Here is a 27,955-nt window from a genome sequence, read left to right on the forward strand (position 1 = left end):
CCGGTCCGGGAAGATCCCACATGCCGCGGAGTGGCTGGGCCCGTGAGCCATGGCCGCTGAGCCTGCGCATCCGGAGCCTGTGCTCTGCAACGGGAGAGGCCACAACAGTGAGAGGCCCACGTACTGCAAAAAGAAAAAAAAAAAAAAAAAAAAAATGCAGAAGTGGTAACAGCTTACCATCAACTCAGCCTGGCTCAGAGCAAGTACAGGGGGGTTGATTTTACAAATATCTACTTCCATTAGATGGTCAGAAACAGTCTGGAGAGACAGTATCTGGGACTGTAACCCTTTAGAATGGGTGTTGAAGGCATATTAAATGCTTCATGTTAAATCTTTAGGGTCTAATCTGACATTTATGTAGGATATATCAGTATTCTCCTTGAAATGGTTTCCCAATCCTGAATGTCTTTCAAGCACAATTTAAAAGTCAAAAATTTCCTTCCATATCAACCAGCTTTCCATGAATTTGAATTCCACTTACTTTAAGTCTATCTGGTCATACAAACCAAAGCAGGAGCTTCATGGCTGCATGGTTTGCATCCAGACTTAATGCAAAAGAAATTATTTAGGACTTTTAAAATTTTTATTGTTCTGCTGGTACCTTAATTATGACATAACAGCTTTGCAAATTCAAAAGCTTGTAGAGCCAGTAATGCCAGTGTTATCTGCAGATCATTTGAGGTACTTTTTTCACATGAAAGCATTTTCTTGTATTCTACTGTTTGCTCTGAAAACATGAGCTTTGAATGGCCAGGGAAAACACATTTTGTCTCATCGTTCAAGAATATTTGGGGATGTGCTGCAGCAGTGTAGACAGGATGGAATGCAGGCAAGACAGTTCCAACTCAGAGTCTAGCCTCTCCAGAAAAGCACTTGGTGGTTCATCCTCACAAATCCCCATTTCTGACCATTTTTGAGAGGATGGTAGTCCTGACTCCCCAGGCTCTCCTTTGTGGCTCTGTCCTCTGTGGCTCTCAGTGGCTGTGGGCCCTCCTCCCAGCCAGTGCCTCACCTGAGCTTCTCCAGTGCCACAGGACACCCCAGCAAAACACTCTTTTGCAGGAGCAAAGAACAGATCCAGTCTTCCTCTGAACAGCTGCTGAAGCTGAATTTCTTCTTATTGATTCTTGCAAACATGGAAGTGCTTTGTTGCCATCGTGAAGCAAGAAGCTGACCTCACTCAGATCATTTTCATTTCCAATGTTAACTCATTTTGTGAATTACCATTTACATCAACTGCAAGCTTATTCGTCCTGGAAGTTATATCTGATGGGCAAGGGCTCTCCTTCTGCGTTCTGTTGAGTCTATACAGCATTTTGTCTGAGTCATCACCTGCTCCCTTCTCTTCTGCGAGGTGGATGCTGAGAGTCCCTCATGCTAGGTGTGCTCTGATGCCCTGAGCCTAAGGACACGTCTGTCAGTCCGAGGAAGGCCTTCGATGGATCTCAATATGAACCTGCATGTGGACTTTGAGCATCATGGAAGCTATGATGAAGACGTAGGGGAAGTTGATGCGCAACCACCAGGCCAGGTCTAAGACGAGCAGTATTTGGGTCAGCCCCTTGCACAAGGAAGACCCTGTAGGAGCTGGTGGCGGCCGAGTGTAAGAGCCAGACAGCCCCACAAAGCTGCTACCATATAGACCCACCACCGTGATGTCTCCTGGCCTCTGCCCTGGCAGGTAAGATGTCATTTCTGACTGCTTTCAATAATTTTTCTTTTTTCGTTCCAGAAGTTTGACTATGATGTGCTTTTGGTGTGGAATTTTTTTAGTTTATCCTGTTTGGAGTTCATTCACCTTTTTGAATCTATAGGTTTTTATGTCTTTTGATAAATTTGGGAAATTTTTTTAGAAACTGTTTCTTTGAACACTTCTTCATCCCACACCATCTTTCTCCTCTCTTCTGGAATTCCAATGATAGGAATGTTATATGTTATAGTCTCAGATTTTCCTGACGCCCAATTTTTTATTATTTTTCAGTCTATTTTTATCATTGTTCAAATTGGCTAATTTCTATGGTTCCATTTTCAAGTTCACTGATTCTTTCCTCTATCCTCTTTATTCTGTTGTTGAGCTCATTCTTGGAGGTTTTTTTTTTAATTTGTTATTGTATTTTTTTTAGTTTTAAAATTTTAAATTGGTTTTTCGTATATATCCTACCTCTTGGTTGAGACATTCTACTTCCTTGCTGAGACTTTTACATTTATTTCAAGTGTTCATAATTGTTGAAGCATTTTTATGATGGCTGCTTTAAAATTCTCGTCAGGTAATTCTAACATTTGTGTCATCACCGTATTGCTGTTTGTTGGTTGCCTTTTGTCACTCAAGTTGAGATCTTCCTGGTTCTTGGTATGATAAGTGACTTTTCATTCAAAGTGATTTTTCATTGAACATTTTGGATATTATGAGAATCTGGATCTCATTAAATCTTGTGTTTTAGCAGGCCTCCTCTGATACCTTTTTTTTTTTCTTTTTTTTCTTTTTGTGGTACGCGGGCCTCACCGCTGTGGCCTCTCCCGTCGCAGAGCACAGGCTCCAGATGCGCTGGCTCAGCGGCCATGGCTCACGGGCCCAGCCGCTCCGCGGCATGTGGGATCCTCCCGGGCTGGGGCACAAACCTGTGTCCCCTGCATCGGTAGGCAGACTCCCAACCACTGCGCCACCAGGGAAGCCCTGATACCTGTTTTAGCTGGCCTCAGGTACTGCTCCAGCTGGGGAACAAGACACTGCCTCGTTACAGCCAGATGGAGATGGATGTTCAGGTTCTCCTCTCTGCCTCAGTTGACACACAGAGGGGAGGGCTCCTCATCACTGCTTGGTAGAAATTGGAGTTCAGGCTCCACTGTAGGCTGTGCTGACATAATTCTGGCTAGGAAGGGGAGCACCCTGATGCTCTTCATGTATTCTCCATTGACAATGCAGAATGGTAGATGGAAGTGCACGAATGGCCTCAGTTCTGCTGAGAAGTGGGAAGAAGTTCTGACTGTCAGTTAGCCTTCCTCTGACACTTCCTAGTGGAAGGGGCAGGGCACCTAACAGGAAACGGGAGAGGAGCCATGTTAGCCCAGGTGGAGATAGAAGTCCAGTGTTCGCATGTGTTCTCCACTCACACTGCATTGGGAGAGACCCCCCTTAACACCTGACCTACTGGAGCATTTTGTTGTAACCTGGAAAGGGTGAAAGTCTAGGCTCTATACATTATCTTTGCTGGTAGGGTCTTAGTTTTGTTGTTGTTTTTGTGTGTTTGGCTTGAATAGAGGGTTTATTACATAAAAGTTTCTGTCTTGTAGGCTGCCCCTTTCCTGGTCCATTGGCTAAAGGGAGTAGGCTTTTCTTGGGCCTTTCTTTATCTGCACTCAGAATTTCCAGGTGGCTGCCTTTTCCAGTAATCACTATAGAATATAAGACCAATAACAAAATCCAGGGAACTTACCACTGTATTGTTCCTTGGTTCCCAGGATTCCCCTAGCCAGTCTGCCTTCTCTCTTCCCCCTTTCAGAATTTTATATTTGTTTTATATATCATGTTCATGGTTTTTAGCTGTACTTAGCAGGAAGAATAGGGAAATGTTTGTGTACTCCATCTTTTGGAATAAGAAGTCCTTTCTATTTTAGTGTGATGGTATTGTGGTACAGTCTTTAAAGACATATATTATGTCTGGGGTGAACTTCAAAAAATTGGGGTGGGTAATAGGTAGGAATATGGATCAAACGAGATTAGCTATGAATTGGTAATTGTTGAAGATGGGTGATAATACATATATGTAGGTTTATTACCCTACTTTATTTTTGTATATGTCTGAAATTCCCCTTAAAAAGAAAACCATTTCCTGACTACCCAGTCTAAGTCATGTTACAAGCTCTTGTCTGTGTTCTCCACTACAGTGTAAACTTGATAACAAGGACCCAGTCTATCTTGGTCACAATTAGAGCTCCAAAGCTTAAAACTGACTGGTATATGGCTGGCATTCTAATTACCATGTTTCCTCAAATATAAGATTCCATAGATTATAAAATACATTTATTTTATGTACCATTAAAAAATACTGCAAATTAAATTATGATATACCACCAAGTTTTAGAAGTATTTGGATTTCAGATGCTACAATGTGAAAAAAATGTTTTAGAATTAATGAAATATGATATCTGTGGAATAAATGAATACTCTAAAATACTGCAAGGTCAAGATTCTGATGACAGTGCTTCATACATGTTCAAGAGCAGATCAGGGTATATTTTTGAGAGTATTATCAATTCTACAGTGAGTATATTTCTTCCCAAATATTGAAATTTTTTATGCCCAACTTTATAGGCTCTTGTTACAAATCTTAATAGAAAATGCAACATTCTGCCATGGTCTCCCATCTTTTCACCACCAAGGACCCTTTTATTATTTTATCCCCAAGGTTCCCATATTTTGAAATATTTTGATGCCAAGTAAAATTTATTTTTTCCTTGATATCAAGTAAAAGCTAATTTTCATTTTTCATCTATTAAATGTATAGTATTCAAACTGAGGCAATATAATTCCAGCTAAAATAAACGTGACCTTCTACCTACCCTGTGTGGACTCACCATAGGGAAAAGTAACATTTCTATTAGGAAATCTACTTTTTAGCGTCCAGTGCCACTTTCTCAGAATCCAAGAACCAGAGATGGCAGGCACTTGAGATGATAGGAATCAAGATGGCAAGAAGCCACATGCCAGCTCCTATATTAAGTCAAGAAAGGGCATTTAGGTAGCCCATCTAAACGTTATAAGTTAGGCCATTTGTTTATACAACTCTCCAACAGAGAAAGTTGTGTAAGGGCATTAAACACTCTGGTGAACTGACATCGTCCAGGGGCCTATTCGAATTTCTAAATTGTTAGCATAAAAATTCAATTCGTTTTTCTAGGTTGAAGTGCAACACAGTAGTGAAAAGAAAATGATACTTGTGGGGTTTTTTGTATCACCCTGTCTCTGTGCCTCAGTTTAGATCTGAGTGCAGAGGACAAGTCATTCATCTTTGCATCCCTGAGCAGACAGTTCAATGGTTGCCCAGAGAAGGCACTTGTGTTTGTGAATATGTGAATGAATGGAAGGACGGTGGTCCTCAGAACCTTCAAGACATCTTCTTATTTGAGCTCTCTTGAGGGAAGATGGAAACTAGGAAAAGGAAATGAACAGGAAACATGACCTCAGGAACCTGGCAAGGAAGAAAAACTAATGCATCCTGAATTCTCTTTACCTTTGGAAAGTTCCTTATGCCTGTGACCATTTCTACATGCCTAACACCTAATGTGGAACAACAAATCTATATGCAAAAACTTTAACCAAATACCTAAGACACACAATACATTTTTAAAATGAGAGCATGGGGCTTCCCTGGTGGTGCAGTGGTTGGGAATCCACCTGCCAATGCAGGGGACACCGGTTCGAGCCCTGGTCCAGGAAGATCCCACATGCCACGGAACAACTAGGCCTGTGCACCAAAACTACTGAGCCTGTGCTCTAGGGCCCATGAGCCACAACTACTGAGCCCGCATGCCACAACTACTGAAGCCCACGCACCTAGAGCCTGTGCTCTGCAACAAGAGAAACCACTGCAGTGAGAAGCCCGCACATTGCAACGAAGAGTAGCCCCCGCTCTCTGCAACTAGAGAAAGCCCGTCTGGAGCAATGAAGATCCAACAGAGCCAAAAATAAATAAATTAAATAAATTTAAAAAAAAATAAAATGAGAGTATGTATATTAGGTGCTACCAAGGGGATCAAAATTTCTTTATTCTCTTCCTAGAAAAATCATGTAAACATTAGCACAGATCTCTCCTTATCCCCCAGGTTCAAAATCATCATGACCTGTTAGCCCTACATTTAAAATAAACAGGAAAAATAAAACCAGTTACCAGATGAACAGTTTTGGTTTTCTTTGGGAAACCTTCCACTTTAAAGGCTCAGTAGTAGGTCTGTGTGAATCTGGTGAGGAGGGACTAAGGGGACTCCAGTGGGCACGGAGCACAGCAGTGGGTCAGTGGATTCCGGCCGTTCTAGTAAGTATCACATTAGGCCCACTTCCAGCCCCCAAAGGACAGGATTAAATATTCTGAGCTCACGTTCCAGGAATGGCTGGTCTTTCCCTTCCCTCCAGAAAAAGGACTGGGGCAGATCCACAGGGTTGAGAGGAGGAAGGACACACCTTCTTAACCTTTGTCTGTCTTTAAAGCAGACTTCCTAGGATGCACTTCTTCCTTACATCAGAAAAAAGCCATGAATATGCAGCCACATGGATTGGAGAAGACAGAAGAAAACAGGTAAGAATCTATGCAATTGCTTCTCTTCCTGTTGAAGTGTTAAATAATATAATCCAGTGACTTTTTTGTTCCGTCATATTCTTGGAGTGGGGCAACTTAATGCTTGGTTTCCAAAGCAATATATTATTGGATAAGTACCTGACATAGCAATCCTGGAGCTTGGTTAGATCTTCTTTTCAATCTCGCTTTCAAATACCTATCTTCTTGCCTTTAGTGTCACTTCAACCAGGAAGAAAAGAGGTAAGTCTCTCAGAGACCATTTAATATACCCCACTGATAACTAGTTATTTATGATGAAGAATAAGCTGTACTACGAACTTGGTAGAGAACAAGAGTGTCAGAACCTTTGCTCTATCAGATTACAAAGTAAGTCTCCTTTCATAATGAACTCCTGGAAGTTGAGATGGTACTCCCTAACGTCTGGGCATCCGTTAGCCCATGGGTAAAACGGGCTAAAATATATAAAGCAATGAGCACAGTCCCTAGTGTACAGTAGGTGCCCCATACATGTTTCTGGTCAACTAAAATAGTTGGCATTTATTAAGGACCAACTGAGTGCCAGACCCTATGTTCGTTGCTTTATATACAGTATTTCTTGGTAGGTGCTAATAACCCATTTTCTAAGTGAGTTAAGTAAGGCTCAGCAATTCAGTTTATCCAAAGAAGGTTAAAATGTTAGCTGGGGATACAGTTAGCAATTGAACCCAGCTGGTCTGATTTTAAATCTCACGCCCTTTCCATTAGTCCACATTGTTTCCTTAAACTGTTATTGCACATTTGAGTGAGCTAGATAGAAAGTGAGAAGCAAGTGAGTTATATTAAAAACCTAAGAATTCTAAACTGAAAATATCCTTTCATGCCTCAGTAGATTAAAGAAGGGAAGGGTAAACAACATGTAATAAAAGAAACCCTAAATGAAAGAGAACAAAAAGGTGCTGTTAAATGTCTTAAAATAGATACAAATGTTAGTTCAATGTCTGATATTGTCCCTCTTTTTACAGAGGGCCTTTAGGAACAAAGTAATCATGTTCTCTCCACCACCCTCCCCACCACAAAAAATGGACATTATTTCTCTCTATACATTCCTCATGATTAAACTGTCCCAATTCAAGAATGTACTAGGACAAAGAAGTAGGCAGGTTTTTATTCTTGAAAACCCCTCAATAGAAGAAAGGCAGTCAGGAAGATGGCCTGGTCACCAACCTGTTCAGTACTAACAGCTGAGTCTTAGTACCTGTATTCTGTAATATTAGGCTGGGAGGTCTTCTTACCTGGACTCAATGATTTGTCTACCACATGAACCTCCTAAACTGTTCATGCAACGTTTTAAAGAACTGTTTACTTAGTCTTGGGGCTAGATAAGAGGGAAAGAATATAGAGATAGATAAAAAGAAATGAAATATACCATGAATGCTTAACCAAAGCATGGAATGGGTTGGGAAGGAAAGAAAAGACTTTAGTACCAGTAGAAATAAAGGCAGACACCTTGGACTCAGAGATGATGAAAAATCTTAAAAAACTTCATCAGTGACAAGTGGCTGCCTTCAGGTGCCAAATTCCACTAACTTCTCAATCTCTATATAAACAAAGAGTTGCAGATGCTGGCCAAGGCCCCATTTTTTCCCTGCCAATATTGATACCAGGTGTTTGGACCATCTACGTAAAACTTATTAATAGGATTTGACCACCAGTAGCTTTTCCTGACAGTTGACTATAAACTAGAACTTCAGCAGTATGGTTTAGAATTACTTTAGAAATATAAATAAGTGCTTCTGTGATTAAACTCTACTCTCAGTTAACACAGAATTGACACTGGCTTTAACTTCTGAGAGACATTATTATTTATGTTTGTTGCCCATTTTAAATGGACACAATTGTAAATAAAGAATTTTAAACAGAGCCCCTAATAAAGCCTAAACCTAATCATTCCCACAATTCCAGTTTTATTTAGATTTTATGTGCTTGCATGTAGACACACTTAAAGAACATATTTTTCATATATATGAAATATAGATGATATGGGAGTTTGACAAATGATTTGTTAATGAAAATTTATTAACTATATAATCTTTGAGTACCAGAGAAACTTCACTATGTACAGATCACCATGAAGTTCCCAGTTTCTAAACTCTGGTTATATGAATATGCCTCAAGCACCAAGGAACAAACAATAATCCTAATTCAAAAAGGAAAAAAAAAAACAAAAAACCCCAAGAAACAAAAGATCCTTCAAGTCTCTTGGATCTGTTTGTTTTTTAAACACCATTTGGGAAACTCTTTTATTCTACATTTCCTTCCATTTAGGTCAGTTTCCAAAAACAGTATCAATAAAAATTGATCAGGGAAAAAGGACAGACAGACCATTACAGATAAAGGTGATGTCACTAAATAACTTTCTGGAAATTATTCTGCCTTAAATACAAAACTTTTAACGTAGGGGATCTGCATTATGTAACATGTATGAAAAAAAAAACCCAACTCTTAATTTTCAAAAATCAGAAACTCCAACAATGCAATCATAAGAAGAGTAGGGGGTGAAAGGCTCACAGGGAGATCTTTAGCAGACCCAGTTAGTTAAACAGATTCTAGGATTTCACCTTCTTCCCTGGCATCTGCTAGCTGCAGAGGCAATTTGTATAATATACAGGCATCAAAAAAGAGACCTGACAGGCTGAGCACAAACTTTCATGAAATTTCACAAGAAATCTTATGGGCAAAAGAAAGAAAAATCAAAGAATGAAGACTGAAATAGAAAAAAATGGAAACAAAATATGTCTGAATCTATGTTTGTGGAAGGGACTGCATCCTTGCCTACAAATGTGGATTATATACACATTTATATTAAGTCAGTTCATATGTTACACCTGACAGTTCAGAAAGGATGTTTCTCATGAGAGGTGGAAGGAGGTTCTATTCACTTGGATCCTCAGGCCCCAGTCCTTTGTCCTGGCTGGTTCGTGGTCTCCGCACAAGACTCAACAGCTTGGTATATGAATGGATAGAGCTTGATGTCTGGTCCAGGGGTGGAACAGTTTCTACATTCTTCATTGTAATATCGTAGCAACAGCTTATATACTTCTCCTGAAGAGTAGAAAGCCAGACCAATTGCACATTAAGGTATGTAGATGGATAAAACTACTACAGAACACTTCAGTTTTATCTTAATCTAAATAATATATGCTCACATTTGGCTTTTGAAAATAGAGCATGAAGGCTTTATTTTAAAAAACAGCCTGGAAGGCTTTCCTGATATAAAGTTAAAATTTTTTAGAATACCTTAAAGAAACTACTTATTAGTTCATAATTACAGCAGGCTATACATGGTACATCATGCATGCATTGTTTTGGGAGTTCGTGGCAACTCTAATTTTACATTTAGCTCCCATATAGCAAGGCCTTTCAGGTCCAGCTGAAACAGTAGATGGAGGATGCTGGCATGTCTGATAAACATAACTCAGAGTGAGGCCGCTTAGGTTTTAACTTACCTGCCAATACCTTCCCTCTTTCAGTTTTCTATACACACAAAAGTAAAAAAGGGACACTAATTCCAACTTCTCAGCCTTAAATTAATAAGCTGACATACTCATTCAAGATTGAGGATGAAAGTTTGCCAGAAAAAGATTCTGCAAGTGTTGCCCCTCTAAGACCTTCTCGCCCCATCAAAATCACACTTCCATTTTTTCTTATCCACTATGATCTATCCAGATTTAGCAAGTGCTCCTCCTGGATGGTGTACAATCCATTTAGATACCAAGTGTCAAGACTATCCCCTACTTACCAACAGTCAGTTTCCTTTCAGTAAGGAACGTGTGCATGCTGTAAATGTCTCTCATCAATTCTGAGTCCCCAAAGGTGAAATAAACCACATCTCGCTCAGCTACAGCAGCTGCCAGTATCTGTATTAAGGCTGTAGCAAAGAGAAGAAACACAACTATATTATGACACTTCACATCAAGATACCTTCTGTTCTTTCAACCAGGTAAATTATAGCTGGTGTGTCATAGCTTTATCCTGGATTAAAGATTTATAAACCTAATATACACGTTATTAGCAATGGCAAATACAGAATGAATATAAATCATCTAGTTTTGTGACTGAACAGACATGCTGCTGAGAATATCATCAAGCCACAGAATTCCCACGTAAGTAAGCATCTTCGTGGGAAAACAAAGGAAGGTGCATCTGAGGCAGCACAGTTAAGGCACTGAAGTGTTTTGTTTTTTTTTTTTCACTTACACTAATCTGGAACTAAAATTTTTGTGTTTGCTTGCTTGATTTAATTATTTTATCTTATACATAGTCATTGTTTTTTTTCTGTCAAAGGAGTCTCTGTGATTTCCCATGACCAATATACTTGGGAGGTTCTACTGTTCTCATTAACCCTACAGCAAGCAAGCATTCTCAAAAATGGGTTAGAGAAGACACCCTTATCCCTCCTGCACTCCCACCTCCACCCAATCACTACAGCATGGAGTGAATGTTACTGAAAACACTGGACAGTAACTCTGGTGTACTGGAAAAGGAAAATCATTGAGGACCACTGTCCCCACAAATCAGAGTTACAAATCACTCAGCCTGGAGTATATTTCCAAAAGTTAAATTCCTTTATAATCTTAATCTCAATAGACAAAATTTATTTTTTTATTATTTAAAAAAATAAATTTATTTATTTTATGTATTTTGAGCTGCACTGGGTTGCATTGGGTCTTCGTCGCTACGCATGGGCTTTTCTCTAGATGCAGAGAGCGGGGGCTACTCTTTGTTGCTATGTGCAGGCTTCTCACTGTGGTGGCTTCTCTTGTTGCGGAGCGTGGGCTCTAGGCACACAGGCTCAGTAGCTGTGGTGCACTGGCTTAGTTGCTCCACGGCATGTGGGATCTTCCTGGACCCAGGCTGCAACCCGTGTCCCCTGCATTAGCAGGCAGATTCTTAACCACTGCGCCAGGGAAGCCCGACAAAATTTACTTTAAATAACAAAAATGAACAAAGGTACAATAAATGCCCTTTTGCTAGTAACATATCTTTTCCCTCATAAAATGGGAGATGGGAATCAAACTAAAACCCTCTGGAGGATAAATATAGTTTTGATTTTTTGAGAGCATGTTAATATTCTACATATTCAAAACAAAATTAAAATAAGAATGGGAATGGGAAGGAACCTGTAACTGAAAGCAAAGTAAAACAAATGAGCCTAATTTTATTTCAAAAGAATAGCACTACAGGGAAAGGAAAAATGAAAGGATGAAAGTAAGAACTAATCCAAGTAACTTATGAACACACTATTTGACTAATATGCCTTCAGTCTTGGGCAAGGAGGAAAGAATCGCAAACAATTCCCGGACTCTTTTTACTAGATTTGCTTACCACAGTAGTACAGGTGAAGCAATTCTGAAACTATTTTAAAATATATTTCAGGACTGAACAAATGAGTTAATTTGTTGATGTTGCTGGCAGCTGTAGTTCTCAGTGTGGAAGAGGGAATACAACACGGAATGGGAAAAGACAAAAAAGAACTCTGTGGTGATTGATAGATTGAAATGGAAGGCACTGGTATGTACTCATGACTTCTAAAATATGTACATTTGTGTGTGTTTGAGTGAGAGAGAGAGAGAGAGAGAGTGTGTGTGTGTGTGTATGTGCATTTCTTAGTTTTGTCTGCTGAAAGGGCCAAAAAGAAGACATCTTAGTAGCAATGAGCACATCTAGTGCCCAGATCTTGGTCTCTAATACCATTCCACCTAACAGAGCTGTATTCCTCAGGGAACACCTGATTCCATGGTTAGGACAGGACAGGTACAAGATGAACCCAGAATGTTTTATTATACCAGAAAGTGAAGAAGTGCTCAAAAACAGGAAAACTGATGGATGTTTGTCACAAGAATATAGGAGCCAGTTTGAAGGAGCTCCTACTAGCCAAATCTGGACAAGCTAAGCACCAAAATATTATGTACAGTAATAACTTACAAATCACTGAAAAAATATAAATTCCTGAGTTCACAATGATAATATATAATAAATAGAGAGAAAGAAGGGCTTTTACTCACAGGAGAAAGCCAAAGACTAACTGGTTAAGTCGGGAGGGAGTGCTAGAACTATCATAATCCTCTTTTTGCAACCATCATGGTAAAGACTGGATCAGGCAAAGATCAATAAAGGATGCTAAACCTAAGGGAAATTTTGTCTCAAAGTGTCTTCCTACAGACTACTTAATTAACTACAAGAGAGGAAAAAAACTCTGCAACAGTGGAAAAATCAGATAACACCTTGACTGGGTGATCAAAATTAACATCACTAATGGGGTCAGATGACTACTTAAGTGCCTCCAGACACTATCACCTAGGTACTGCTCTGATCAAGAATGCATAATATAAACCTAATTATGAGGAAACAGCAGATAAACTCAAGGAATGTTGTATTCTTCAAACATGTCATTGTCATAAAAGAAAAACAAAGAAAGGCTGTGGAAATACTCCAGATTCAAAAGGAGGCTCAGACATTAACTAAATGCAATACCTGACCCTGGACCCTGTATTGGAGGGCAAAATGGCTACAGCGGGTTTGATTAGGGCACCTGATAAAACTGCAACACAGATGAGAAGATTAAAATATTATATCAATGTACATTTATGAATTTATAACTAATGTGTTTATATAAGAGAATAGGAAAAACACACTAAAGTATTTAGCAAAGGGGGTATAATGTATGTAACTTAAGCTCAAATCGTTCAGAAAAAAATTGTGTATAATACACAAGCATATATACATAAACATACACAGAGTTTAACTTTTTGTAACTTTTTGTAAGTTTGAAATTATTTTCAAATAAAAAGTTTAAAAAATTATGTAGGAAGGAAAATTATTTTTAAGATGAACTAGTAAATTTGATATAGCTGAGTATTCCCAAATTTGGGAAACAATCTAAGACATTAGAATACATGTGAGATTCTAAAATACCAAAGTATATCCTAATTTCCAAACTAATATTTATTGAGTATCCCCAGCATGTGAGGTACTGTGACTAGGCCTCATTAATCTTGGAGTGTTGAAAGTAATTATCTCAAAATAGAGATACATTTTAATTAAAACCACTCAACCAACTTGTACATACATTAAAGCTTCAGTACACTCAATTTTAAAAGGTTCCTAATTAACCTAAACTACATAAAAAAAGGGAAACCAATGAATCATCATCTTTTTCTACCAAGAGGTATCATTTTTTTATCTTTTGGTTTGAATGAAATTTGGCTTTAAGTATTTCCTATTTAAGAGACAGAGAGGAGAGAGAGACCCAAAGAAAAGTCCTTTTAGTCCTACTTCGTCCTTACATACAGAAATACTAGATCACTGGTTATTTGCCATTTATGAAATAAAATATTAATAAAAACATTTAAAATGTATCTCCCTATAGAGTTTAAGTTTTAAATGCTTCACAGGCCACTTTGTCCCTGTGGATAGGCTCCTGGAGCTAAGCTTGACAGATCTACCAAAAAGGCTGGATCCTAATAAGAGAACCAGTTCATACTACATTCTTGATTTCACATCCATTTCTGTTTGGGTACACATGGTAACAAAAGCTGGGACTGGAGACTGAAGACCTGAGCTCAGGCCTTGCCCTTCTGCTAGCTATCTAAGCTCTATGACTTTGGCCAAGTCACTTAACTCTCCTGCCTGCATTTTCGCCATCTGTGCAATGAAGAAGTTGAATCAGATGATCCCTAAAGACTCTTTCAGAGTATAATTCCATAATCTGTTATAACTTTTCTCCTTGCATTGGATATTAGACTATAAATACACAAAGGAAATTTTCAGAAATTTAAATTAATCTTGACCTTAAATACATCAGTAATCACTAACAAAAGATCATTTTAAACAGAACTGTCTTCAGACCTCACTACATCCCCAAGATCTTTTCAAATCTAGACAATTATGTCTCACAATTTAAGTGAACTCTCCTGTTATCACAAGTTAGATGAGAATAAATCACAAATCTAATAGGGTGTATGGACTGACTCCAAGTATGATAAAACCATCAAATTCTAACTTCAAGCACAACTAGGTGCCAAAATAATCACTTAAATTAACCTGCAGGGAGCTTGGTTTTAATTTTCTTTTTGGCATCAATGTTAAGCTGCAAAAATTCTTCAAAAAAATATGAATAATGTCAAAAAACAATTCACAGTGTCCTCTTGTAACAAATGAACCAAACAAAAAATGAGTAAAACCATGGATACTTTATACCACAGGTATGGTCTGAGGCCATTAGCATGTAACATTAGTAACAACTGCTAACACTGAGCTCTATACTGTAGCATGCTGAACGTTCTAGCAGCTTTTTTTAAAGGACAAACTCAAGATTCACAAGGATTAACTCACTTAATCCTTACAAAAACTGAATAAATGTTAGTATTATTTCCATTTTGAAAATCAGGAAATAAAGGCACCAAAAGATTAATTAACCTGTCTAAGGTCACAGAGCCAGAAAGCGGTGGAGCTGAAATTTCTATTTGTCAAATAGAAATTCATTAAGCTTATTTTATTTGCAAGTCACTATTAGGTAGTGAAGGTAGGGAATGGGGATAGAAAAGAAAATGCACAGGACTGCATCAAGATAGCTTCAAATTATGGTAAGCTAGCAATGGCATAATCTTTCACAAGTCAGATAACACAGTACAGAGAGGTACAAAAAATAAACACTGAGGATGTGCAATGAGAAATTGACAAAAACACAATAGAAAGAACTTTAGAGCACCACTTGATTCCTTCGGAAAGCAGGCAGACAAAACTAGAAAAATATAGGGTCTGATCTAATAGGTATAGAATCTAACAAAGTATAAATTCTTTACCCTTCAGAGACATCTTTTCAAGTGCCAACATAATATATACAACAATTATGTTAGGCCACAAGTAAAAGCCCAAAAAACTCTTAAAAAGTAGAGATAATTTTATCTATACTCTTTGATTACAATGCAATAAAATTAGAAATAAGAGATGAAACAAACATAATTTGCTTTAAAAACCATTTAGAAATGGTTTCAAGTTATCTCCTAAAAATCTCATGGGCGCCTGGTGGTACACTTACGGGGCAGGAGCCCACTCAACAGTCTCTACTGAGATGGGATAAATAATGCAGCAAAAAACAAACAAAAAAAGCAAAAAACAGTGCTTCTAATCTATCTAACAATGAGAAAAGGCCAAGTAATCTACAGAATCATAACTTTTCCTGAGTCTACCAGAGAGCTGAGTTTTCAGGGCAACCAAAGTACAACAAGCTCTACCAAGAAGAGACAAAACACATGAACTATTATCTTGAAAGAACACAGGAGAAAGAGGCAGCTACCATAGAAACGGGTGAGAATAAAATTTTGAAAGCCAAGTGTGAACTGGAGGTGGGGGTAGTGTCACTTTGTAATAGCTATGAGCCCCAGAAAGGAGAATTCACATTCACTCAAAAGCTCTTTTCCACGGGCCTCCAGAGGGTCCTCAGAAAGATGAGGGGCCAGGCAGGAGGACAGAGAGAGCCCCCTTTGGTTCCACAAGCCTGCAGGAGGTAACTGGCTGCTGCTGGAGGACAGGCATCAAGCCCCTCTTCCCTATGTCCCTTCTTTCCTACCCTCTGGCTCATAGGGCCATTGGCTGCCTGGGGCAGAAAGCTGTTAATCAATGTCTGTTGAATGAATGAATATATGAAAAATATTCTCTTACTAGTTGTTAGCATAACGTACAATGAAAGCCATTCAAAATTAAATTGTTACAAACTGAAAAACTCATGCACAGTTAGGCAACAAGCATGTTAAAAAATATTTAGCCTTATTTCTAATAAAAGAAATGTAAGTTTAAGGGTTTATTATATGCCCATGTTCTCCGTCCATGAAGTTTTCTGTTTGCTTGTTTTAACTGTCCTTCCTCCCTTCTTTCTTATAGGGTAGGGATAGCATCTGATGGTTCAGATGAGTCTTCCTGAAACATTACTAAGACCTAGGGACAGATAAAGATGGCCAGTTCAGAGAAGTTAATATTGGCCCTGTCTTTATCTGCTCTCAAAAGGTTTTTGTTTACCAACTTTATTTAATCTATCAATACTTTGAACTGGACCATAGCTTCTGATTCTTCTCTGTGCACCCGCTCTGCCTCCCTAATGTTGGTTCATCAGCGAACATCTCTTTCTTAATGCTCTCTTCTCTTGGAAATTAATCTAGGATTTAAATGCTCCCTTGCTCATATATGCTATGTGGCTAATGAGAAAGTGGGCTTATAAAAGAGGGGTTTTTACACAGTTCCAACAGCTCTTTTTTTTTTTTATACAATCAGAATATAATTGACATATAGCATTATATTCATTTCAGGTGTACAACATAATTAGATATTTGTATATATTGCAAAATGATCACCACAATAAATCTAGTTAACATCCACCACCACACATAGCTACATATTTTTTGTGATGAGAACTTGCAAGATTTACTCTTTTAGCAACTTTCAAATATACAATACGGTATTATTAACTATAATCACCATGCTGCACATTACATCCCCACGATTTATTCATTTTATAACTGGAAGTCTGTACCTTTTGACCTCTTTCACACATTTTGTGCACTCTCCATCCTATACCTCTGGCAACCACTGATCTGTTCTGTGTATCTATGAGCTCTTTTTTTTTTTTAAGGTTCCACATATAAGTGAGATCATATGGTATCTATCTCACTTAGCATCATTCTTTCAAGGTCATCCATGTTGTTGAGAACATTTTTAATAAGATTTTTTAAAATTACAAAAACAATAACAGATTTGATGCAATCTCTGTCAAAATATCAATGGCATTTTTCACAGAAATAAAATAATTCTAAAATTTGTATGGAAACACAAAAGACCCTAAATAGCCAAAGCAATTTTTTTTTTTTTTGCTGTACGCGGGCCTTACACTGTTGTGGCCTCTCCCGTTGCGGAGCACAGGCTCCGGACGCGCAGGCTCAGTGGCCATGGCTCACGGGCCCAGCCGCTCCACGGCATGTGCGATCTTCCCAGACCGGGACACAAACCCGTGTCCCCTGCATTGGCAGGCGGACTCTCAACTACTGCACCACCAGGGAAGCCCGCCAAAGCAATTTTTGACAAAGAATAACAAAGCTGGACAAATCACACTCCCTGATTTCAAACTCTACTACAAAGCTACAGTAGTCAATACAGCATGGTACTGGAACAAAAACACACAGATCAATGGAACTGAATAGAGAGCCCAGAAATGAACCCATATTTATATGGACAATTAATCTATAACAAAGGAGGCAAGAATACACAATGGGGAAAAGACAGCCTCTTCAATAAATGATGTTGGGAAAACTGGACAGCTACATGCGAAAGAATTAAACTGGACCACTTTCACATACCATATACCAAAATAAATTCAAAATGGATTAAAAGTAACACCTAAAACCACGAAACTTCTAGAAGAAAACATAGGCAGTATGCTCTTTGACATAAGTCTTAGCAATATTTTTTGGATATGTCTCCTGAGACAATGAAAACAGAAGCAAAAATCAACAAATGGGACTACAGTAAACAAAAAAGCTTTTGCACAGTGAAGGAAACCAACAAAACGAAAAGGGCCACCTACTGAATGGGACAAGATATTTGCAAATGATATATCCAAAAAGGGGTTAATATCCAAAATATTACAAAGAACTCATACATCTCAATGCCAAAAAAACAACCAACCAGTAAAAACTGGCCAGAGGACCTAGACAGACATTTTTCCAAAGAAGACATACAGATGGCCAAGAGGCACATGAAAATATGCTCAACATCACTAATCCTCAGGGAAATGCAAGTCAAAACCACAATGAAATTGCACCTCACACCTTTCAGAATGGCTATTATCAAAAGACAACAAATAAGTGTTGGTGAGGATGTGGAGAAAAGGGAACCCTTGTGTACTGCTGATGAGAATATATATTGATGCAATATATATGGAATATAGTATGAAGGTTCCTCAAAAAGTTAAAACTAGAACTACCATACAATCCAGCAATTCCACTTCTGGGTATTTATCTGAAGAAAATGAAAACACTAATTAGGAAAGATATATGTACCCCTATGTTCACTGCAGCATTATTTACAATAGCAAGATATGGAAGCAATCTAAGTGCCCATCAATACGTAAGTGGATAAAGATGTGGTATATATATACAATGAAATACTACTTGGCTATAAAAAAGAATGAAATCTTGCCATTTGCAACAACATGGATGGACCTAGAGGGTATTATGCTAAGTGGAATAGAAAGACAAATACTGTAGGATTTCACTTATGGATGCAATCTAAAAACAAAACAAAATAAATGAACAAACATAACCAAACAGAAACAGAGTAATAGATACAGAGAACAAACAGGTGGCTTCCAGAAGGGAGGGGGTAGGGAGGAAGAGAGAAATAGGTGAGGGGGAAGATGTATAAACTTCCAGTTGCAAAATAAATGAGTCATGGGTATGAAATGTACAGTGTAGGGAATACAGTCAGTAATTACATAAGATCTTTGCATGGTGACAGAAGACAACTAGACTTATCATGGAGATCATTTTGAAATATACAGAAATATAGAATCACTATGTTGTATACCAGGAGCTAACGTAGTATAAGTAGGTCAATTATACTTCAGAAACAAATAAACAAACTCACAGGAAAATATGATCAGATTTCTGGCTACCAGAGGCAGGAGGCTGGGGGAAAGGGAATTAGATGAAGGTAGTCAAAAGATAACAAACCTCCAGTTATAAGATAAGTAAGTACTAGGAATGTAATGTACAACATGATAAAGATAACTAACACTGCTGTACATTATAAATCAAAGTTGCTAAGGGAGTAAAGCCTGAGAATTCTCATCACAAGGAAAACAGTTTTTTTCTACTTCTTTAATGTTGTATCTATATGAGATGATAGATGTTCAGTAAACCTACTTGATATTCATTTCATGATGTAAGTCAAATCATTATGTTGTACACCTTAAAATTACATAGTTCTGTAGGTCAATTATATTTCAGTAAAGCTGGAAAAAACCAACAAACAATATATGCTCACAACAGAAAAATAATCTCGATAATTGAGAAAATTACACAATGAGAATCTTGTGTATACTATACTACCCTTAATAGTCACCAGAGCAAGCAAAGCCGCAGTCTGAGAGAAAGGCTTTTATGCCATGAAGAAAAGAAACAAAATGAACACATTTATAAAGCTTCCCAAATTGTCCATCACAAATGACCAAGGCTTATAGTAGACCTTGTTTCTGGATTGATGATATGAATCTACTCATTTATTTTACTTAAGAGAAAAACAGAAAAAAGTGTCTGTCATAAGATCAATAAGCCCAGAGTGAAAAACAGGTTTCCTCAAACAAATTCAGGATGATAAAGAATTTCATAAAATAAAACCCAGAAATTCCTTCTTCTATAGACCTTCAAAACACCAAAACTGACAACATGTGGTTTTTGTTTTTGGATATGAAGAAAATATGGGTGAAAGCCTTTAGAATAAAGGAATAGAGAAGATTTTTCTAAGCATGCCACAAAAATGTAAACACATAAAACATAACTCCATGTGACAACAACTCAACAGGCTCAAATACATAAACCCTATGAGTATCCTTTGTAATAAAATTATAATAGCACCTTCCTGGGTTCTGTGAGTCATTCTAATGAATTATCAAACCTTAGAGGGGTTGGTTGTGGAAAACTCCCAAGACTGGTAGCCAGCTGGTAAGAGGTGCAGGTGGGCGGGGGGACACCCCCTCCCCAGACTTGCAGCTAGAGTCTGCAGTAGGGGCAGTCTTGTGGAGGATGGGTGTCCTTAACCCGAGGGTCTGTACTAACTTCAGGGAGTTAGTGTCAAGACTGCACTGTAGCACACCCAGCTTATGTCACCAGCTGGGTTGACAAAGAATAGTAACCATGCTAAGTAATAATATAATACTATTCTCTATAATTGACACTCCTGAGAGGAAAGCAAACGTCATAATATGGTAAATGACCAACAGCTTTGTTGATAGGTTTGTGATTTTTCTACTATAAACTATAAAGGGCAAGAAATGTTTATCCTTCTTGAGTACTGAAATGCCTCCTTATCTGTGCCATTCATGCAGCTCTCCCAAGCTATAGTCCCCCACACTGTGTACCTCTATTAAAGCACTCATTACTATGTGCTGCATTGTCTATGCCTCTCCCTCATATGCTAGACTGTGAATTCCAAAGCAGGGACTACATCTTATTCACCTTTGTATTCTCAGAGCCTACCACAGTGCTTAGGCAGTGGCAGATGCGCCGTAAGTTTGGTGAATGAACGAGTCAGTCATCAAATAGCTCTGTCCATAAAAAACCACTTCTGTAAAGGAACGTGCTTGAATGGGTGCTTTGGCTTGAAACTTCATAGTAATTTTGGCCTCTTCCCTCTCTTTATTCAACTAAATACTGTGTCTTATAGATCAGAGATAAGTGACCTCTGCAGGTAAATAATAAATAAAAATACGGATTCCTTCATATACAATAAGAAAAAAAAGGATGGTGTCAAATATTCTTTTTCTCTTCTTTTAGATCTTTGTGGTTAGAAATCCGGTTTGAAGGACTAACTCTTCTCCTTAGTCAAAATACTATTATCCTTCTTGTAACAACTGATTCACTCACCTTTTAATCTAGCATCGCCCCCAAAGGCACCACAGCCCCAGTTTCCTGTGGCCACTGCAGAAAGATTCTCTGAAGAAACTCCAGGACGAAGAAATCCACAGTAAGCCTGCAGGATGAAAGAAATATCAAAGCACGTGAATGACTAGACACTAACAGTATTTCTGACTGATGTACTAGGATCAGTATCCATTATCAAGCTTATGTTATCTCTCTCTCTTTTTTTCCTAGGGGCCAAAGTACAGGGGAAAAAGAGAAAATCCTGGGATTACACAAGGAAGAGAGTAACAAATGATCAGTTCTATTATTTATTTGCTTTGATGCTGGGCAAATCAAAGCCTTTAAACCATTACAGGTCTCAGTTTCTTTTTCCAATTCAAACAAATATAAAGGAAAATGTCAGATATTTTAAGAACTAATGGAATCCCAATCACAAACCACAAGGGATTAAAGGACAGAAAGGCATTTAAGACACTTTTATTTGAAAACTTTTGATTACCATTTTTTTCATTAAGGTAAACAGTTACTATTATGCTTCCTCACCACTCTCTCTCTGAATTATTGGGACTTAGATTAATAACTGTGATTAGCTTTTAAATGTGCTTCCTGCCACTGAAATGCTTAAACAACTATAAATAAAATGAGCAAGTAACTATATATAAAAAGGATACCTATACCTGGTTACAAGATAACCTTTAATATCCCTTCCAGCTCCAAGATTCTCTAGTTTCACAGCTCTGTTTTAAGCTAGAATATTTTAAAATTTGCCAGTAACCTGAGAAAAGTACAATATATCCTGAGGATGCTAAGTTTTAATTAAATGAACAGCTCATTTTGTATATGAGAAGACTGCAGTTTAAGGTCCCAGGGTTTCTGATTTCTGTTTCTTTGCTGTCAGACAAGTTGGTCTTTCTGCCTCCAAAGGGTTCTTAGTTTTCTGAAACTTATCAGACTATATTAAGAGGTTTAAAATAATAGCAAAGCAAATCTCCCCTGGGCTTTCTCAAGTACCAAACCCTAAAATATAGCTTATGTATAACAGTAAATAAAATAGAAAGAATGATGTGTGACAAATGTTCCCAGAGAAAAACCAAGGATAAAAGAAAGATGCTTCTATGAAACCCACACATAGAAATACTGTAAATTGCTCTCTGAAGTTGCTACAAGGGTATAAAAATGTATTTTATACCTGTCTGGGTGGATTAACAAGGCCATTCCTTCCCCCCACTCCTAGGCTGTAAATCCTGACAGATATTAATTATAAGTTGGTACCAGACCATTACTCAACACTGTGGTACAGAGCTTACACTAGAACTCACAAATTACCTGTATAATCAGATGCATGGAGCATCTGAAAATCTCTTTCAGGTCAAAACTATCAAAGAGCTCAATTTTTTTGAGTAGGTTCTTGAAAGATACAGTCTCTGCCTTTATGCCAACAAGGGGGTGAACAGACTTTCTGTCAGAATAGACATAACTTTGCCACATGCTTTCCTGTCAAATTCTCCAAATATGTCTAGAAGAAGAGGAAGATTTCTTAGCCTCCTAGTTTGTGTCATCTCTGTTTTATACCATCAGAATGGTTTTAGTTTCTTTCACACTGCTATCTCTACATATCTGGGCTAACTTTTCTTTAATGAGCAAAAATAGCTTAGTAAGACTAAGGCCTAACAACAGAATTTGAAATATTTAGATTATTAGAAGCAAAATCTAACCAATTTTACTTTAAAAAAAAATCTATCTTGAAAAATGACCATAACAAAAAAAAACCTATGAAACTGAAATTAACCTGCATTTGGTGTTCTGATTAAGTAAAATAAAATGAAACTTTAAAAATGTAATCAGATAGAAATTAAATGATATAAAATACTTACACAGTAATTAGGTATAAAGAATAACTGATGATTAAATACAAAATTCTTTTTTTATTCAAGCATAATTGATTTACAATATTATATTAGTTTCAATATTATATTAGGTATACATAGTGATTCAGTATTTTTACAGAATATACTCAATTAAAAGTTATTACAAGATAATGGCTGTAACTCCCTGTGCTATACAATATATCCTTGACGCTTATCTATTTTATACATAGTAGTTTGTATCTCTTAATCCCATACCCCTAATATGCCCCTCCCCGCCTTCCCTCTCCCCTTTGGTAACCACTAGTTTGTCTTCTATATCTGTGAGACTGTTTCTGTTTCTCATATACATTCATTTGTATTATTTTTTAGATTCCACATGTAAGTGATATATAGTATTTGTCTTTCTCTGTCTAACTTATTTCACCAAGCATAATATTCTCTAGGGCCATCCACTTTGCTGTAAAAGGCAGAATTTCATTCTTTTTTATGGCTGAGAAATATTTCCTTGTATACATATCCATTTGTCTGTTGATGGGCAGGGCACTTGGGTTGCTTCCGTATCTTGGCTACTGTTACAAAATTTTTATTCTGTTTGAACCAACCATTTCTCTATGATGGCCTAGTGGCATGGGATGGGGGGCGGCAGAAGGAGGGAGGACATTATATAATGTAAATACATTATACTGTTTGCTAAATTAATAATTTAACAATTTTTGTCCTAAAGAGTTGTTCATGACTTCCCTGGTGGCGCAGTGGTTAAGAATTCGCCTGCCAATGCAGGGCACACGGGTTCGAGCCCTGGTCTGGGAAGATCCCACATGCCGCGGAGCAACTAAGCCCGTGCACAACAACTACTGAGCCTGTGCTCTAGAGTCTGCGAGCTACAACTACTGAGACACGTGCCAAAACAACTGAAGCCCGCGTGCCTACAGCCCATGCTCCACAACAAGAGAAGCCACCACAATAAGAAGCCCACGCACTGCAACGAAGAGTAGCCCCTGCTCTCTGCAACTACAGAAAGACTGCGTGCAGCAACAAAGACCCAACGCAGCCAAAAATAAATTTAAAAAAAAAGAGTTGTTTATATGAAATCAATCTACCGTACTCGTCTAACTTAAACTAATACATAGTTGGTATTGAAAATGATTTTCTGATGTTTTAGAACACTGATTTCTTAAAAACAAACATAACATAAAAAGTTCCTTAAGAATCTTTTGGAAGAGAATAAAATAATATTGATTAAGAGTCTTAAAATTATACTTAGATTCAGTAACAGTAATTTTATAAATTTCTTCTTTTGTAAATTTCTTTTATTTGATTAAATAACAACTGTACAAAGATGTTTACTACATTATAGATAATAGAGAAAAACTTGGGACCACCTATTAGTTCAAAAACAGTGGCTAAGTCCTAGTATATCAATCCAACCAATTTTGTGGCCATTACACATATTATTATGGGGATTTCCCTGCCAGTCCAATGGTTAAGACTCTGTGCTTCTCCTGCAAGGGGCACTGGTTCAATCCCTGGTCAGGGAACTAAGATCCCTCATGCCATGTGGTGCAGCCAAAAATAGGTAGATAGATAGATTTAAAAAAATCAAATTTATTTAAAAAAACATCATGAAGATCATTAGAAAGTATGAAAAATACAATTTATAGATAAATAGATAAATACAATATAGGTAACTTTTGCACACATTTATATGAAAATTAGTATTCATGTGGAAAGACCTACAAAAATGAAAACAATTATTTGAAAGGTAAAATTATAGATGATTTTTTATCTTTAAAATAATTGTAACATTAGTAAATTGATTTTGCCTTTTTAAGATGCAATATAGGGACCTCCCTGGTGGCACAGTGATTAAGAATCCGCCTGCTAATTCAGGGGGACACGGGTTCGAACCTTGGTCCGGGAAGACCCCACATGCCGCAGAGCAACTAAGCCCACGCACCACAACTACTGAGCCTGTGCTCTAGAGCCCACGAGCCACAACTACTGAAGCCCGTGCACTGCAACAAAGAGTAGCCCCCGCTCGCCACAACTACAGAAAAGCCTGCACACAGCAACGAAGACCCAACGCAGCCAAAGATAAATTTAAAAAAATAAGTATAAATAAAAATTTTTTAAAGATGCAATATAAAATGAAAACACCATGTAGACCTTAGATTTCTCATATGTGAAATCAAAGACTAGATTAGGTTTCTCTATGGTTATCCTGATTCTATACATTGAGAAACTTAAGGGAAAACTCATTAAAAATGATACATTTTGAACTAATACTCCTGAAAAGTAACACAGACTTCAAGAAAAGATTATAAATGATCAAATGTTGAGCTTCTTAGAAATATCAGCAGCAAGTATTGATCAGTTGTGTTAATTAAGCTCTGATTTAAGAACAATCCCCTTCCAAAGTTGGTGATAACAACAAAAAAAATCTGACTTGAATGAAATAAAACTTCTATTGCCAGGTTATAAGACTCAGTCTTTTTCTATAAAGTATGTCTCGGGGCTTCCCTGGTGGCGCAGTGGTTGAGAGTCGGCCTGCCGATGCAGGGGACACGGGTTTGTGCCCCAGTCCGGGAGGATCCCACATGCCGCGGAGCGGCTGGGCCCGTGAGCCATGGCCGCTGAGCCTGCGTGTCCGGAGCCTGTGCTCCGCAATGGGAGAGGCCACAGCAGGGAGAGGCCCGCGTATCGCAAAAAAAAAAAAAAAAAAATGTCTCATAAGGACTCTATATTGTACAAATAAATGTTTTTCAGTATTGGTAATACTTACACCTAACTTAACCTATTCACATATACCAAGGCTTCACATCTTTAAAACTTCTGGTGCCTCTGAGGATGGGAAACTGAAGGTTAGTGCTATCCAAGTAAATGTAGAGAGTATCAGTTAGCCGTGGGCAATTTAAAAAGAGAAGATTTACTTATGTCCAGTGTTATCTTTTAAAAAGATCATATTTATAGATGATTTCTAAAAGTGAATGATCTAGCTCCTCCAGAAAAGTATTTGTGGGAATATAAATGTTATCATGGAAAAAAAGACTTCCCTAGTGGCACAGTGGTTAAGAATCTGCCTGCCAACGCAGGCGACACGGTCCAGGAAGATCCCACATGCTGCAGAGCAACTAAGCTCGTGTGCCACAACTACTGAGCCTGCGCTCTAGAGCCTGCAAGCCACAACTACTGAGCCTGTGCTCTAGAGCCTGCAAGCCACAACTACTGAGCCCACGTGCCGCAACTACTGAAGCCCATGCGCCTAAAGCCCATGCTCTGCAACAAGAGAAGCCACTGCAATGAGAAGCCCACGCACTGCAACAAAGAGTAGCCCCTGCTTGCTGCAACTAGAGATAGCCCACGTGCAGCAACAAAGACCCAACGCAGCCAAAAATAAATAAATATTTTAAAATGTTAAAAAAAGGGAGCCTTTAAATGTGTGTTAATGTACGATAATGGTTAAATACATTTACTTTTCATATGCTTCTCTCCAAACTTTTCATGTTTTTCTCTGCCATAACAAATACCATGGACTGAGTGACTTAAATAATAGACATTAATTTTCTCACAGTTTTGGAGACTAGAAGATCAAGGTGTCAGCATGTTTGATTTCATTTGAGACCTCTCCTTGGCTTGCAGATGGTCATTTTCATGCTGTGCCCTCACATGATCTTTATTCTGTGGGTATGCACCCCTGATTTTTTTTTGTATGCCCTAATCTCCTCTTTTTATTAGGATACTAGTTAGATTGGATTAGGGCGCTCCCTGGCATCATTTTAACTTAATCACATCTCTATACATTCTGACCTACTGGGGTAAGGGCTTCAACATATGAATTGTGGGCGGGCTGGGGGGGACCCATACCTACTGCTTATATAAATGTCTTCTAGTATCAATGACCATGTGACAAATTCACATACACATCTGATGAAAAGCTAAATATAAATCTTCTTATTCTACTTGATATGCTGTGTAATAAAAACATCATGTGCTTGGAGACAATTGCTTTAAGGCAAGAGTTTAGAACAGCGAATGCAAGCTCACAATTAAAAGGTACCTAATATAATAAAAGATATTCCTCAGTAATATCAGGTGAAAGAGAAATTATATCTGTTGATATATCAAAGAATAGTCTTTTTGGATAGTTTTTATGAGAAATTACTTAAAAGAAAAATGGAATCTGTGTGTAAGTTGAACTTTGGAAAATAGTGCATTTATTCTTCAAACTTTTATGAGATTCCTTTGAGAACTTCAAACATTAAAATAACCTAATAAATTATATATTAAAAAAACATGTTTAACAGTAAATTAGATTCTTGAGTACATTAGAATATGATAATAAATGTAATTATATTTGAAATATCTACTAAGTTTTAAGTGTACTAAAGTCTTTCTGGATTATTTGGTTATTTTACTAACAATATGAGAGGCAAGGCGGTTGAGCTGGGATAAGCAGAGCACCACAGAGAGGCCGTTCCTGTGGTAAGACCCAGGGAAAAGATGTGAAGGTGATATACTGAACACCACACATGCCAATCCCAGGGCAGTCCCAGTCTGCCTGCAATGGTACACCTAGTCTGTCATTCCCAGAAGTCTGTGTAGGGATTGGCACATGGGTAGTCATGCAAAACCACAACCTCATTATCTTAATAATGAACTTCATGACCAAATCCTACTCATGGAAGTTAAACAATGGTTTTCAGAACTGGGTCAGTCTTCTTGGCTGTGAGAGTAATTTGAGGAACTAAAGAAGACATCAACTGTTTTGGTAAGGCCCTATCTATCTAGAGAATAGACTTAGAATACTACTCTATGACAGTTTATTTACTATGGTTAACAGTAGTAAAAATTTAACAATAGGTCTGGCTCATTTTTCTATTTCTGTAACACAATGAAAAAAAAAAGAAAATGACTATAGGAGACAAAACTAAGTAGCACAGAAAACCACAGATTCCATCATAAATATGTCAAATTACCAAATAAATAAATAATTTATATGTCAGTCTTACCTATATGAGAACAACAGTGACTTGACTTTCATGGTTTATCTGTTTTAATCCTGATAAGCACACCTTGTAGAGAAAAATGTCATTGGGCAGGTCTGATAAAAATTTTCAGGGTTCAT

At 37.8% G+C, this 27,955-nt stretch overlaps 2 protein-coding genes and 1 long non-coding RNA gene across 7 annotated transcripts in view; 1 reads left to right on the forward strand and 2 right to left on the reverse strand.

Annotated features, from left to right (window-relative positions):
- Positions 1–155: 155 nt before the first annotated feature.
- Positions 156–1,315, reverse strand: FAM220A (family with sequence similarity 220 member A). The gene is given in 3 exon segments (XM_029244802.1): positions 156–802; positions 805–1,113; positions 1,225–1,315. Coding segments are annotated over 3 exon segments (600 nt in total). The 3' UTR covers positions 156–602.
- Positions 674–27,955, reverse strand: part of PARG (poly(ADP-ribose) glycohydrolase) — a 120,365-nt gene continuing 93,083 nt past the window's right edge. For 4 of the 5 annotated variants that reach the window (XM_029245107.1, XM_029245108.1, XM_029245105.1 and 1 more), the window contains 3 exons: positions 20,966–21,071; positions 10,072–10,200; positions 8,326–9,374 (listed from right to left, as the gene is read on the reverse strand). In XM_029245107.1, the coding sequence (XP_029100940.1) occupies positions 9,220–9,374; positions 10,072–10,200; positions 20,966–21,071 (390 nt within the window). In that variant the 3' untranslated portion in view covers positions 8,326–9,219. Of the gene's footprint in view, positions 3,034–8,325; positions 9,375–10,071; positions 10,201–20,965; positions 21,072–27,955 lie in introns of those variants that run through there. The other variant, XR_003797008.1, reaches the window with a different exon arrangement.
- Positions 1,622–22,750, forward strand: LOC114908689. The gene is made up of 4 exons (XR_003797009.1): positions 1,622–1,681; positions 6,209–6,293; positions 11,709–11,843; positions 21,194–22,750. It is a non-coding gene; the product is annotated as an uncharacterized LOC114908689 (long non-coding RNA).

The sequence above is a fragment of the Monodon monoceros genome, unplaced genomic scaffold (genome assembly GCF_005190385.1).
Source record: "Monodon monoceros isolate NGI ecotype Baffin Bay Population unplaced genomic scaffold, NGI_Narwhal_1 Super_Scaffold_4, whole genome shotgun sequence".
Taxonomy (NCBI): Eukaryota; Metazoa; Chordata; class Mammalia; order Artiodactyla; family Monodontidae; genus Monodon; species Monodon monoceros.